Source organism: Scyliorhinus canicula, chromosome 31 (genome assembly GCF_902713615.1).
Source record: "Scyliorhinus canicula chromosome 31, sScyCan1.1, whole genome shotgun sequence".
Classification (NCBI taxonomy): Eukaryota; Metazoa; Chordata; class Chondrichthyes; order Carcharhiniformes; family Scyliorhinidae; genus Scyliorhinus; species Scyliorhinus canicula.
The window spans coordinates 7,018,272-7,033,760 of NC_052176.1; the positions used below are offsets into that span (position 1 = coordinate 7,018,272).

General features: G+C 54.1%; 1 protein-coding gene across 1 annotated transcript; it reads right to left on the reverse strand.

Moving 5' to 3' along the window:
- Positions 1-1,275: 1,275 nt before the first annotated feature.
- gpha2 (glycoprotein hormone subunit alpha 2) lies at positions 1,276-8,672 on the reverse strand. The gene is made up of 4 exons (XM_038787470.1): positions 8,112-8,672; positions 5,581-5,702; positions 1,693-1,877; positions 1,276-1,499 (listed from the first exon to the last, which is right to left on the reverse strand). The coding sequence occupies exons 1-4, from the start codon at positions 8,261-8,263 to the stop codon at positions 1,401-1,403; spliced, it is 558 nt and encodes a 185-aa protein (XP_038643398.1). The 5' UTR covers positions 8,264-8,672; the 3' UTR covers positions 1,276-1,400.
- Positions 8,673-15,489: the final 6,817 nt, after the last annotated feature.

Here is a 15,489-nt window from a genome sequence, read left to right on the forward strand (position 1 = left end):
ACGCAAACACACCTGCTCTCACCGTTCGTGAAAACGGCCGCAAAGTGCAGTTCCCGACAACCATGGCACCGATTGGCACGGCCGCACCACGGCCGTGCCAACGGTGGCGTGGGCCCGCGATCGGTGCCCACCGATCGCGGGCAGCGGGTCCGAACCCCGCGCACTCTTTGTTCCACCGCCGCCCCGCTGGATCAGTCCGCGGGGCGGCTGAGGGGCATGACGCCCGCGCATGCGCGGTTTTGACGCATATGCGTGATGACGTGATCTGCGCATGCACGGGTTGGAGCCGTCCAATCCGCGCATGCGCGGCTGACGTCATCGTGCATGTCAGCCGCCGTGACCCTTGGCGGGCGGGTTTAGCGACGGACGCTAAGGCCGCGATGCCGTGGTTCACGGGGCCGCGCTGCTAGCCCCGCCCGGGGGGGAGAATCGGGTCCCAGGAGGGGGCGCGGAGGCTGCCGTGAAACACGGCCAGTTTCACGGCAGCCTTTACGACTCTCCGCATTTGTGGAGAATCGCGCCCAAAGCTTTTCAACACGGTGAGCGGTTGGGGGTCTGGGATGGGTTTGCCTGGGAGAGGAGAGGAGACAGGTTCAATCGAGGCTTTCGAGAGGGTGTAGGGCGACTGTTGCAATCGAAACAATGTGCAGGGAGTACGGGGAAAAGGCAGGGGAATGGCCCTAAATCATAACGCTCATTTCGCGAGGGGTTGCAGAAACGATGGGCTGAATGGCCTCCTGAAGCGCCATGAGGTGTCACTTCCGCGACTCTTTTCTCCCACAGTGTAAATTGTGATAGTTTAAGAGTCGGCATTCTTGGGTCTGTTCTGATGAGTGCGAGGCGAAAAACTTCTACAACACGTCCCTTTTCTTTTAAGCCACCGGCAGGTTATTAGCGACGCCCTGCCCTTGTGAGGTGGGGTGAGAGCGGGAGGTGGGGGAGGGGGGGGGGGGAACTCTAGGGCTCCAGCGTCACCAAAAACAGACCCTCTGGGTCATTATCACATTGCTGTTCGTGGGATCTTGCTGTGTGTAAACCGACCGTCGCGTTCCTCACATCCAAAGATGTGCAGGTTAGGTGGATTGGCCGCGCTAAATTGCCCCTTAGTGCCCAAAAATTGTGGGGTTGCTGGGTTACGGGGATAGGGTGGAGGTGTGGGCTTGGATAGGGTGCTCTTTCCAAGGGCCGGTGCAGACTCGATGGGCCGAATGGCCCCCTTCTGCACCGTAAATTCCAGGAATTGATTAACAACAAGTGACCACATTTCAACAAGTACTTTATTGGTTCTTGCAAGATGGAAGCGACATCTGAAGGGCTGCGGAAGGCCGCACAGGGATGAAAGTCTTTCTTTGGGTGGTGGTAGAGGGGCCGGGGGCTCCGGGAGCCGGACACTGGGGTCTTCAATACCGGGACAGTCGACACATGTCACAGCGGCAGGATTTGGCAGTGAAGATCTCGATCTCTTCCCTCCTGTTTCCGCAGGACAGCCTTACTCTCACCTGGGGGGGAGGGGGGGGGAGGAAAGCACAGCAAGATCCCAGTCAGAGACTCAACCCAACAGATAGAGAGGGAAGGGGAGATAGATGGAGCAGGGGAGGGGGTTGCGGAATGAGAGAGGTGAGGACGGGGGGTGGGTGACAGAAGAATGGAGACAGAGTGAGATGATTCCGACACGGTTTCAGTCGGGGTTACCTTCTGCATCTTGCTGATGGTGCAGCACTGCGACACGGACGTGATGTTGTGCTTGAATCCGCTGGCCTTCAGGACGGAGTACTTGGAGGGGAAAGCACTCGACTCGCAGTAACCCACACAGGCCTGGATCAGCTGGGACCCCCGGCACGTACCCCGGCGATCACTCTTGATGGTCAGATTGAAAGCTGAAAGAGAGTGGGGGGGGGGGGGGGGGGGGGGAGGGTGGAGCGGGAGGGAGACTCAGACAGCGTAGAGATACAGCTCGCTCAGCCCATCGTCGCCCTGTACAGGAATTACCCCCCCCCTCCCCCCCGCAGAGCAAGCCCCCCCCCACCCACCGACATGATTGAATGGCGGAGCAGACTCGATGGGCCGAGTGGCCTAATTCTGCTCCTACATCTTATGGTCTAATAGGCCACGTGTCACGTCTCACCACATGGCTCAGGGACTGTGTCTTGACAGATTCCTTCAGCCCCCCCCCCCCCCCCCCCCCCCCACCAACAATGCCATCCGTCCGGAGCCTGTCCCACCGTTCAATAAGATCATGGCTGATCTGTGTCATGTGAGAGTACCTTTAAGAAATGGGTGTTCATAAATGGGCGTGCACATAAATATCTGTAGTGAGTGTACCTTTAAGAAATGGGTGTTTATTACTGCAGTGATGTCAGAGAGTGGGTGGAGCTGGGCTGTCTGTCAGCTTTTTACTTTCGATTTAGGCTGGTTGCTGCAGGGTGGGTTTTAGTTTAGTTTTCAGAGCTGCAGTCACAGCCAGAAGGTGTATGAATCTCTCTCTCTGTAATCTAAAGACTGTAAATCGATCCTGGTGATTTAAAACTAATAACAGTCGTGACTTTAACCTGATGTGCTTCTGGTAAAAGGTTTTTTTTTAAAAAGTCTTATGGATGTTAAAAGGAAACCTTAAAGGATTACTTAGTGTTGTATTCTTTGGGGGTTGTATTTGAATTGATGGTTGCTAAGATGTTCACTGTATGTTTTAAAAAGGTTAACTTGAGTTCATAGAATAAACATTGTTTTGCTTTAAAAAATACTTTTCCATTTCTGCTGTGCCACACCTGTAGAGTGGGCCGTGTGCTCCCCAATTCAAATGCAACCCCCAAAGAATACAACACTAAGTAATCCTTTAAGCTTTCCTTTTAACATCCATAAGACTTAAACACCTTTTACCAGAAGCACATCAGGTTAAAGTCACTACTGTTATTAGTTTTAAATCACCAGGATCGATTTACAGTCTTTAGATTACAGAGCGAGAGATTCATACACCTTCTGGCTGTGACTGCAGCTATCCAGCTCTGAAAACTAAACTAAAACCCACCCTGCAGCAAACAGCCTAAAACGAAAGTAAAAAGCTGACAGACAGCCCAGCTCCACCTCTGACATCACTGCAGTAGTAAACATCTATTTCTTAAAGGTACTCTCACTACAGATATTTATATACACACCCATTTATAAACATCTATTTCTTAAAGGTACATTTCTTAAACACCCATTTCTTAAAGGTACTCTCACATGACACTCCCGGTTCACCCTCTCCCCTTAGCACCAGTTTCCTCCGTGTCCCTGTCTCTGTTTCCCTCCCTCACACGCTCACTGTGTCACTCCCTGTTTCTGCCCCTGTGTGTGTCCCTCGCAATGCTGGTCTGCCTGACACTCTGTCTCTCCCTCCTCCAACTCTAATATCCTTTATGTCCATCTCTCGCCCCCTAGAGAGCAGCACGGTAGCACAAGTGGTTAGCACTGTGGCTTCACAGCGCCAGGGTCCCAGGTTCGATTCCCGGCTGGGTCACTGTCTGTGCGGAGTCTGCACGTCCTCCCCGTGTGTGCGTGGGTTTCCTCCGGGTGCTCCGGTTTCCTCCCACAGTCCAAAGACGTGCAGGTTAGGTGGATTGGCCGTGATAAATTGCCCTTTGTGATCAAAAAGGTGAGGAGGGGTTATTGGGTTACGGGGATAGGGTGGAAGTGAGGGCTTAAGTGGGTCGGTGAAGACTCGATGGGCTGAATGACCTGCTTCTGCATTGTATGTTATATGTTCTAGCTGTGGGTATCTCTCGCTCTCTCAAACAATGATTCTGTTCGTCTCCCTCTATCTGTCTCTCGCTCCTCCAACTCTTTCATATTCTACATGTCCATTTCACTCCCCCTATTTGTCAAAGATGTCCCCCTCCCTCTTTCTATCTCTCTGTCTCTCTCCCAATTTGACTGTCCCTGTCTCTCACTCTTTCTCCGTCTCCAACTCTGCCTCTCTCTCTGTCTCTCTCACCATCTCTCTGTCTCTCTCACCCTGTGTGTCTCTCTGTGCCTCTCTCTGTGTTTCTCCTGCTGTCTGTCGCAATCTCTCTCTGTCTATCGCCATCTCTCTCACTATCTATCTCTCCCTCACTATCTCTCTCACTCTATGCCACTCTCTCTCACTGTCTATCTCTCTCTCACGATCTCTCTCACTGTCTCTCTCTCTCTCACTATCTATCTCTCTCTCACTATCTCTCTCACTCTATGCCACTCTCTCTCACTGTCTATCTCTCTCTCACTATCTCTCTCACTGTCTCTCTCTCTCTCACTATCTATCTCTCTCTCACTAACTCACTCTATGCCACTCTCTCTCACTGTCTATCTCTCTCTCACTATCTCTCTCACTCTATGCCACTCTCTCTCACTGTCTCTCTCTCTCTCTCACTATCTATCTCTCTCTCACTATCTCTCTCACTCTATGCCACTCTCTCACTGTCTCTCTCTCTCACTGTCTCTCTCTCTCTCACTATCTATCTCTCTCTCTCTGTCTCTCTCACTCTGTGTGTCTCTCTGTGTTTCTCCTGCTGTCTGTCGCAATCTCTCTGTCTATCGCCATCTCTCTCACTATCTATCTCTCTCTCACTATCTCTCTCACTCTATGCCACTCTCTCTCACTATCTATCTCTCTCTCACTATCTATCTCTCGCTCACTATCTCTCTCACTCTATGCCACTCTCTCTCACGGTCTCTCTCTCACTGTCTCTCTCTCTCTCTCACTGTCTCTCTCTCTCTCACTATCTATCTCTCTCTCACTATCTCTCTCACTCTATGCCACTCTCTCTCACTGTCTCTCTCTCACTATCTATCTCTCTCTCACTATCTCTCTCACTCTATGCCACTCTCTCTCACTATCTATCTCTCTCTCACTATCTCTCTCACTCTATGCCACTCTCTCTCACTGTCTCTCTCTCTCACTATCTATCTCTCTCTCACTATCTCTCTCACTCTATGCCACTCTCTCTCACTGTCTATCTCGCTCTCACTGTCTATCTCTCTCACTATCTCTCTCACTCTATGCCACTCTCTCTCACGGTCTCTCTCTCACTGTCTCTCTCTCTCTCACTATCTATCTCTCGCTCACTATCTCTCTCACTCTATGCCACTCTCTCTCACGGTCTCTCTCTCACTGTCTCTCTCTCTCTCACTATCTATCTCTCGCTCACTATCTCTCTCACTCTATGCCACTCTCTCTCTCACTGTCTCTCTCTCTCTCACTGTCTCTCTCTCTCTCACTATCTACCTCTCTCTCACTCTATGCCACTCTCTCTCACTATCTCTCTCACTCTATGCCACTCTCTCTCACTGTCTCTCACTGTCTCTCTCTCTCACTATCTATCTCTCTCTCACTATCTCTCTCACTCTATGCCACTCTCTCTCACTGTCTATCTCTCTCACTATCTCTCTCACTCTATGCCACTCTCTCTCACTGTCTATCTCTCTCACTCTATGCCACTCTCTCTCACTATCTATCTCTCTCTCACTATCTCTCTCACTCAATGCCACTCTCTCTCACGGGCTCTCTCTCACTATCTCTCTCTCCCTCCCATCTCCCCCATTCCCTCTCTCCCTGACCCGACTTACGGTAAAGTTGACAGCCGGGCTCCGGCTCCCCGGGATCAGGACTCAATCCCCCTGAGACCAGCAGCAGCACCAGGATCAGTCCGGATCCGCACAACTCCGGGACACCCGGCATCTCACGACGTCTGAGAGAAAAACACAGCGAGAGGTCAGAATCATCCATAACCTGGGAAAGAGTGAGAATAAACCCGGGATAGAGAGAGAGAATAAACCCGGGATAGAGAGAGAGAATAAACCCGGGATAGAGAGAGAGAATAAACCCGGGATAGAGAGAGAGAATAATCCCGGGATAGAGAGAGAGAATAAACCCGGGATAGAGAGAGAGAATAAACCCGGGATAGAGAGAGAGAATAAACCCGGGATAGAGAGAGAGAATAAACCCAGAATAGAGAATAAACCCGGGATAGAGAGAGTGAATAAACCCGGGATAGAGAGAGAGAATAAACCCGGGATAGAGAGAATAAACCCGGGATAGAGAGAGAGAATAAACCCGGGATAGAGAGAGAGAATAAATCCGGGATAGAGAGAATAAACCCGGGATAGAGAGAGAGAATAAACCCCGGGATAGAGAGAGTGAATAAACCCCGGGATAGAGAGAGAGAATAAACCCGGGATAGAGAGAGAGAATAAACCCGGGATAGAGAGAGAGAATAAATCCGGGATAGAGAGAATAAACCCGGGATAGAGAGAGAGAATAAACCCCGGGATAGAGAGAGTGAATAAACCCCGGGATAGAGAGAGAGAATAAACCCGGGATAGAGAGAGAGAATAAACCCGGGATAGAGAGAGAGAATAAACCCGGGATAGAGAGAGAGAATAAACCCGGGATAGAGAGAGAGAATAAACCCGGGAGAGAGAGAGAGAATAAACCTGGGATAGAGTGAGAGAGAGAATAAACCCGGGGATAGAGAGAGAGAATAAACCCGGGATAGAGAGAGAGAATAAACCCGGGATAGAGAGAGAGAATAAACCCGGGATAGAGAGAGAGAATAAACCCGGGATAGAGAGAGAGAATAAACTCGGGATAGAGAGAATAAACCCGGGATAGAGAGAGAGAATAAACCCGGGATAGAGAGAGAGAATAAACTCGGGATAGAGAGAGAGAATAAACCCCGGGATAGAGAGAGAGAATAAACTCGGGATAGAGAGAGAGAATAAACCCGGGATAGAGAGAGAGAATAAACTCGGGATAGAGAGAGAGAATAAACCCGGGATAGAGAGAATAAACCCGGGATAGAGAGAGAGAATAAACCCCGGGATAGAGAGAGAGAATAAACCCGGGATAGAGAGAATAAACCCGGGATAGAGAGAGAGAATAAACCCCGGGATAGAGAGAGAGAATAAATCCGGGATAGAGAATAAACCCGGGATAGAGAGAGAGAATAAACTCGGGATAGAGAGAGGGAATAAACTCGGAATAGAGAGAGGGAATAAACCCGGGATAGAGAGAGGGAATAAATCCGGGATAGAGAGAGAGAATAAACTCGGGATAGAGAGAGAGAATAAACTCGGGATAGAGAGAGAGAATAAACTCGGGATAGAGAGAGAGAATAAACCCGGGATAGAGAGAATAAACCCGGGATAGAGAGAGAGAATAAACCCCGGGATAGAGAGAGAGAATAAACCCGGGATAGAGAGAATAAACCCGGGATAGAGAGAGAGAATAAACCCGGGATAGAGAAGAGAGAATAAACCCGGGATAGAGAGAGAGAATAAACCCGGGATAGAGAGAGAGAATAAACCCGGGATAGAGAGAGAGAATAAACTCGGAATAGAGAGAGAGAGTATAAACCCGGGATAGAGAGAGAGAATAAACTCGGGATAGAGAGAGAGAATAAACCCGGGATAGAGAGAATAAACCCGGGATAGAGAGAGAGAATAAACCCCGGGATAGAGAGAGAGAATAAACCCGGGATAGAGAGAATAAACCCGGGATAGAGAGAGAGAATAAACCCCGGGATAGAGAGAGAGAATAAATCCGGGATAGAGAATAAACCCGGGATAGAGAGAGAGAATAAACTCGGGATAGAGAGAGGGAATAAACTCGGAATAGAGAGAGGGAATAAACCCGGGATAGAGAGAGGGAATAAATCCGGGATAGAGAGAGAGAATAAACTCGGGATAGAGAGAGAGAATAAACTCGGGATAGAGAGAGAGAATAAACTCGGGATAGAGAGAGAGAATAAACCCGGGATAGAGAGAATAAACCCGGGATAGAGAGAGAGAATAAACCCCGGGATAGAGAGAGAGAATAAACCCGGGATAGAGAGAATAAACCCGGGATAGAGAGAGAGAATAAACCCGGGATAGAGAAGAGAGAATAAACCCGGGATAGAGAGAGAGAATAAACCCGGGATAGAGAGAGAGAATAAACCCGGGATAGAGAGAGAGAATAAACTCGGAATAGAGAGAGAGAGTATAAACCCGGGATAGAGAGAGAGAATAAACTCGGAATAGAGTGTGAAGAAGTCCAGAAGGACCAACAATTTTTTATTTGACGTAAACATAATGAATTTCGAGAAAATTCTGCTCACCTCTGCACCTGAGCTCTCTCCTCTGTCGGTATCCTGTCTCTCTCTCTCTCTCTCGCTCGGTGTCTGTCCCGCTGTGATATTAGCCCTAGATAAAGAATTGGAGGAGCTGTCCCCACCCACAGCCTCCTGAGCCTATCAGAGGGACTGTGCATTCATTCCTTCTCCAGTTCGGGGTGTCCTACACTTTCCTTCTGAGTCGCGTAGGGACCTGTTCGTTTCGAACGAAGTTGTGTCTCCTCTCCAGGTAGTGGGTGGTTTGGCTCTGTGCCGAGCGGTCGGGGCGGCTGGAGGTTCCTTCGACCGGATGCTCTGCTGACCCGACCAAGCTGCCTTCCCCGTTCGCTCGCGTTCCACTTCCTCCTGGGCTCGAAGTGGACTTTCTGGGGAACGTCAATAGCTCCACAGCCTGGGAACCCCCACAAATATTCCCCGTTTTGAAGTTCACTCAGACAATGGGCGGTATTCTCCCCTACCCGGCGGGGCGGGGAGTCCCGGCGTAGCGGAGTGGCACCAACCACTCCGGCGTCGGGCCTCCCCAAAGGTGCGGCATTCCCCGCACCTTTAGGGGCTAGGCCCGCGCCGGAGTGGCTCCCGCTCCGCCGACTGGCGCCAGCGGCCTTTGGGGCCACGCCGACCGGCGCGAACGGCTGGCCGAAAGGCCTTCGCCGGTCGACGTGAGTCCGCGCGTGCGCCGGAGCGTCTGCGGCCGCTGACGTCACCACCGGCGCATGCGCGGTGGAGGGGGTCTCTTCCGCCTCCGTCCTGGTGGAGGCCGTGGCGGCGGCGGAAGAAAAAGAGTGGCCCCCACGGCACAGGCCCGCCCGCCGATCGGTGGGCCCCGATCGCGGGCCAGGCCACCGTGGGGGCACCCCCCGGGGTCCGATCGCCCCACGCCCCCCCCCCCCCCCCCCAAGACCCCGGGGCCCGCTGGTGGTTTAAACCACGTCGGCAGGAGAGGCCTGACTGCGGCGGGACTTCGGGCGGAGAATCGCCGCGGGGGGCCCGCCAATCGGCGGGGCGCGATTCCCGGGTGGCCTGAGAATTCCGGCCACGGCGGGGGCGGGATTTACGCCAGCCCCGGGCGATTCCCCGACCCTGCGGGGAGTCAGAGAATTCCGCCCAATATCTGTAACAATGTGCACCTTTCTATCCATGTGTAGTAAGGAGCCAGGGAGAGGCTTGAAGTGCATCCTATAACATGGCTGACTCGGAACTTCTCCCACACTTACCCCTGGAATGTGTTCGCAAGATTGGGTCATATATGTCATAACATACATCCATGTATATGATGGTGCACAGACACACAGTGATTGACACACAGGATGGCCAATGAACACACAGAACACAGCAGCCAATCACCAGGCAGGACACGACTTCTATAAAGCCAGAGGGCACTAGTTTTCCCGCTCTCTCGGGATCCAGCCTCTGAGACAGTCAGAGCCCGTGAGCAGCAACTAGAACAAACACCATGTGGTAGTCAGTTAGTCTGGTCAGGTTAGCCTCAGGTCTCCGGTCACCTCAGCAGAGTGTCAACCCACAGTTGAACATGTATAATAGTTTAGATGTTAAATAAAATTGTGTTGCATCTCATCAAGTGTTGGAGGTCTGTCTCTCTCTACACTGCATCAAGTGCAGTCCACATCGACTCAGACTGCCCAACACACCATGGTACCAGGTCTGGATGCTGAGAATTGACGGACCTACCCAGACCGAATCAGCGTTGACCAGCGAACAGCCATCCGGTGACATGGAATACGTCCGCCCTCCCCCGGCAGCTCCGCATCGCCGGCAACCTTGGCGCAAATTGGGAGATCTTCAAAACGAAAGATCCAACTCTCTCTCGAAGCCACCGACCCCGAGGCTGCATCGGACGCCGGGGAGATGGCACGGTTCCTCTCCACAGCCGGGGTCCACGTCACCCACGTCTACAACTCCCTGACATTCGCTGAAGGCGAAGGTGAGACGAAATTAAAAACCGTCCTGCTGAAGTTCGACAGCCACTGCGCATCGACCCAGCCTGCCTAACACATCAATATATTGGTCACATCTTCCTTGGCCGTTGGCTGCTGTGGGGAGGAGAGTGGGAGGGGTTGGGGGCGGAGGGGGGGGGGGGGGGGGTAGGAACTTGAACTCAGAGTCAGGGATGCCTCGGGATCTCCCCTCGTTGCAGCACCTGTTTCAGATTTAAGGTTGTTAATTTTATTCTTTCGTAGCAAGCAGGCCTCGCTGACATTCGTTGCCCATCCCTAATTGCCCCTCGAGGAGGTGGCGGGTGAGCCGCCATCTTGAACCCGCCGCAGTCCCTGTGTGGTGTAGGTACACCCACCGTGCTGTTAGGGAGGGAGTTCCCAGGATTTGACCCCAGCCACAGTGAAGGAACGGCCGATATATTTCCGAGTCAGGATGGCGAGTGGCTCGGAGGGGGGGGGGACTTGCAGGTGGGGGTGTTCCCCGTGCGTCTGCTGCTGCCCTCGTCCTTCTAGACGATAGAGGTGGCGGGTTTGGAAGGTGTTGTCGAAGGAGCGAGTGGCTGCGGGGCGTCTTGTAGACGGTGCGCATGGCTGCCGCTGTGCGTCGGGGGGGGGGGGGGGGGGAGTGAATGTTTGTGGTTAGCGTGTCGATCGAGCGGGGCTGCTTTGTCCTGGATGGTGTCGAGTTTCTCGAGTGTTGTTGGGAGCCGCGCTCATCCAGGCGAGTGGAGAGTATTCCCTCACACTCCTGACTTGTGCCTTGTAGATGGTGGACAGGCTTTGGGGGGAGGGGGTCAGGAGGTGAGTTACTCTCCGCAGGATTCCCAGCCTCTGACCTGCTCTGGTAGCCACAGTATTAATGTGGCTGGGTCCAGTTCAGTTTCTGATCAATGGTAACCCCCAGGATGTTGATAGTGGGGGAATTCAGCGATGGTAACGCCATTGAATGTCAAGGGGAGTTAGTTAGATTCTCTCTAGTTAGAGGTGGTCATTGCCTGGCAGTTGTGTGGCGTGAATCTAACTTGCCCCTTGTCAGCCCCGAGCCTGGATATTGTCCAGGTCTTGCTGCATTTGGACACGGACTGCTTCAGTATCTGAGGAGTCGGGAATGGTGCTGAACATTGTGCAGTCATCCGCAAACATCCCCACTTCTGACCTTATGATGGAAGGGAGGTCATTGATGAAGCAGCTGACGATGGTGGGGCCTAGGACACTCCCCATGAGGTGCGTCTACAGTGATGTCTTGGGGCTTGAGATGATGGATCTCCAACCACCACAACCATCCTCCTTTGTGCCGGGTATGACTCCAACCAGCGGAGAGTTTTGCCTCCGATTCCCATTGACTTCAAGGTTCCTTGATCCCAACGCTCAGTGAAATGTGACCTTGAAGCCAAACGCGGTCACTCTCACCTCACCAGTTTGGACCGAAGCCTTAGTGAGGTCAGGAGCTGAGTCTCTCTGGCGGAACCCAATCTGAGCATCGGTTATTGCTGATCCTGAGGTTCCAGATCGGGGTCGAGTACAATTCTGCTGCTGCTGATGGATCATGCCGCCTCATGGCTGCCCAGGTGCTAGATCAGTCTGGGATCTATCCCATTTTAGTGCCACGCAACAACGACGGAGTGAAGATGGAAATTTGCCTCCACGGGGACAGTGCGGCGGTCGATACTACCGATACTGACACAGACTGATGAGGGTGAGGTCAAATAGGTTTTATCTTCTCGTTGGTTCAACCTGCTGAGTTGATGCCACCAACATCGTCGAGAAGTTTCGACTGCTCCGGTTTCCTCCCACAGTCCAAGGCCAGCCTAGTTTAAAGCCTGTTCAGCTGGTAAAATCTCTCTCCCCCCCCCTCCCCCCCCCCCCACCCGTGTGCACGCGGCACCCTCGTGGTTACGCCCAAGGAGCCCTCCGCTTGCCACGCAGTTACCTTCCCAACCAGGCTGGGGACGATCCTGCATTCGGCTCGTTTCCCCCCAAACCCTGCCCCCCCCCCCCCCCCCCCCCCGAACCGCAGAAGGACATCTCCTCCTTTCGGGGTCTCTGGGACCGCTATCGCCCCCCCCCCCCCCCCCCCCCCCCCCCCCACCCCCCCCCCCTCGGTCTTGCATTCCTCCCGCAGTCTGCACAACCTTCATAGAAACCGAGTCCGAAGTCCTCTGCTCCATTGACCAATCCGTAAGCTGGGAGTTTTAAATGATCGCACTGGAGAGAGAGAGAGAGAGGCCTTGGCGATCGAGGCCCACGTCGGAGAAAGCATTTTGCTCTGGGGCTGAGTGTGTTTAACAGCACCCTCTTGTGGAGGGGCAGGCTGCAGGTCTCCAGAGCCCTGGATACCGCAGGATGTCAGATCAGCATTGCTCGAGGCTGTGAGGCAGGGACATGTTGCCACATTAACTCTCACAATGCCCGACGTCAACCCACCAGCAACGGCGGGGTGCACGGTTGCGGCCCACGCTGGGGGTAAATCTCCTGCCGCAGACATTTGGAAACCCGCATATTTTATCGTGGCCTTAGTGTTTTGCGGCCACCCGGAGTATTTCACAGCCAGTGAACACATGTCTAACTCAGTCAGGCTCGGTTTCCGTGGGCAACAGGGCGGCCATTTTAGACCCACAAGGAGCCATCAGACGTCGACGTGGTTTGGGGGGTAAATATTATCCGGGACGTTCCCGTGGGATCTTTCACACCCCATGACTGGGCAGACGGGGCTTCGCGGTTTTAAAATCCCACCTGAAAGAGGGTGGGCCGGATTCTCCGTTTGGGAGACTATCGTTCTCCCGCCGGAGCGGAGTCGCACCAGTTTTACCGCCCCCCCCCCCCCCCCCCCTTGCGGGCCGTAAAGCGGGATGGGGTTCGGAGTCCCAGGCCAGGGAAATTTATGCACGGTGTGGAATACGAGGTACTCCCACGGAATCCCGCTACCGGCTGCCATCTCGAACGGGCGGCCTCCTCTCCACCATCAGCCCCCCCCCCCCCCCCCCCCCACTGCAAATCATCCCCGACCACCCCTCCACCGCACGGCAGCCCCTCACACCTACATTGCCTCTGACAGTGCAGCGCTCCCTCAGTACTGACCCTCTGACAGTGCAGCGCTCCCTCAGTACTGCCCCTCTGAAAGTGCAGCACTCCCTCAGTACTGACCCTCTGACAGTGCAGCACTCCCTCAGTACTGACCCTCTGACAGTGCGGCACTCCCTCAGTACTGACCCTCTGACAGTGCGGCACTCCCTCAGTACTGACCCTCTCACAGTGCAGCACTCCCTCAGTACTGACCCTCTGACAGTGCAGCGCTCCCTCAGTACTGACCCTCTGACAGTGCAGCGCTCCCTCAGTACTGACCCTCTGACAGTGCAGCTCTCCCTCAGTACTGACCCTCTGACAGTGCAGCACTCCCTCAGTACTGACCCTCTGACAGTGCGGCACTCCCTCAGTACTGACCCTCTGACAGTGCAGCACTCCCTCAGTACTGACCCTCTGACAGTGCGGCACTCCCTCAGTACTGACCCTCTGACAGTGCAGCACTCCCTCAGTACTGACCCTCTGACAGTGCAGTACTCCCTCAGTACTGACCCTCTGACAGTGCGGCACTCCCTCAGTACTGACTCTCTGACAGTGCAGCACTCCCTCAGTACTGACTCTCTGACAGTGCGGCACTCCCTCAGTACTGACCCTCTAACAGTGCAGCACTACCTCAGTACTGACCCTCCCACAGTGCAGCACTCCCTCAGTACTGACCCTCTGACAGTGCGGCACTCCCTCAGTACTGACCCTCTGACAGTGCGGCACTCCCTCAGTACTGACCCTCTGACAGTGCAGCGCTCCCTCAGTACTGACCCTCTGACAGTGCGGCACTCCCTCAGTACTGACCCTCTGACAGTGCAGCACTGTCTCAGTACTGACCCTCTGACAGTGCAGTACTCCCTCAGTACTGACCCTCTGACAGTGCAGCACTCCCTCAGTACTGACCCTCTGACAGTGCAGCGCTCCCTCAGTACTGACCCTCTGACAGTGCAGCACTCCCTCAGTACTGACCCCCTGACAGTGCAGCACTCCCTCAGTACTGACACTCTGACAGTGCGGCACTCCCTCAGTCCTGACCCTCTGACAGTGCAGCCCTCCCTCAGTCCTGACCCTCTGACAGTGCGGCACTCCCTCAGTACTGACCCTCTGACAGTGCGGCACTCCCTCAGTACTGACCCTCTGACAGTGCAGCACTCCCTCAGTACTGACCCTCTGACAGTGCAACGCTCCCTCAGTACTGACCCTCTGACAGAGCGGCACTCCCTCAGTACTGACCCTCTGACGGTGCAGCACTCCCTCAGTACTGACCCTCTGACAGTGCGGCACTCCCTCAGTACTGACCCTCTGACAGTGCGGCACTCCCTCAGTACTGACCCTCTCACAGTGCAGCACTCCCTCAGTACTGACCCTCTGACAGTGCAGCACTCCCTCAGTACTGACCCTCTGACAGTGCAGCTCTCCCTCAGTACTGACCCTCTGACAGTGCAGCACTCCCTCAGTACTGACCCTCTGACAGTGCAGCACTCCCTCAGTACTGACCCTCTGACAGTGCGGCACTCCCTCAGTACTGACCCTCTGACAGTGCGGCACTCCCTCAGTACTGACCCTCTGACAGTGCGGCACTCCCTCAGTACTGACCCTCTGACAGTGCGGCGCTCCCTCAGTACTGACCCTCTGACAGTGCAGCACTCCCTCAGTACTGACCCTCTGACAGTGCAGCACTGTCTCAGTACTGACCCTCTGACAGTGCAGTACTCCCTCAGTACTGACCCTCTGACAGTGCAGCACTCCCTCAGTACTGACCCTCTGACAGTGCAGCACTCCCTCAGTACTGACCCTCCCACAGTGCAGCACTCCCTCAGTACTGACCCTCTGACAGTGCAGCGCTCCCTCAGTACTGACCCTCTGACAGTGCGGCACTCCCTCAGTACTGACCCTCTGACAGTGCAGCACTCCCTCAGTACTGACCCCCTGACAGTGCAGCACTCCCTCAGTACTGACCCTCTGACAGTGCGGCACTCCCTCAGTACTGACCCTCTGACAGTGCAGCACTCCCACAGTACTGACCCTCTGACAGTGCGGCACTCCCTCAGTACTGACCCTCTGACAGTGCAGCACTCCCTCAGTCCTGACCCTCTGACAGTGCAGCACTCCCTCAGTACTGACCCTCTGACAGTGCAGCACTCCCTCAGTACTGACCCTCTGACAGTGCGGCACTCCCTCAGTACTGACCCTCTGACAGTGCAGCACTCCCACAGTACTGACCCTCTGACAGTGCAGCCCTCCCTCAGTCCTGACCCTCTGACAGTGCAGCACTCCCTCAGTACTAACCCTCTGACAGTGCGGCACTCCCTCAGCACTGACCCTCTGACAGTGCGGCACTC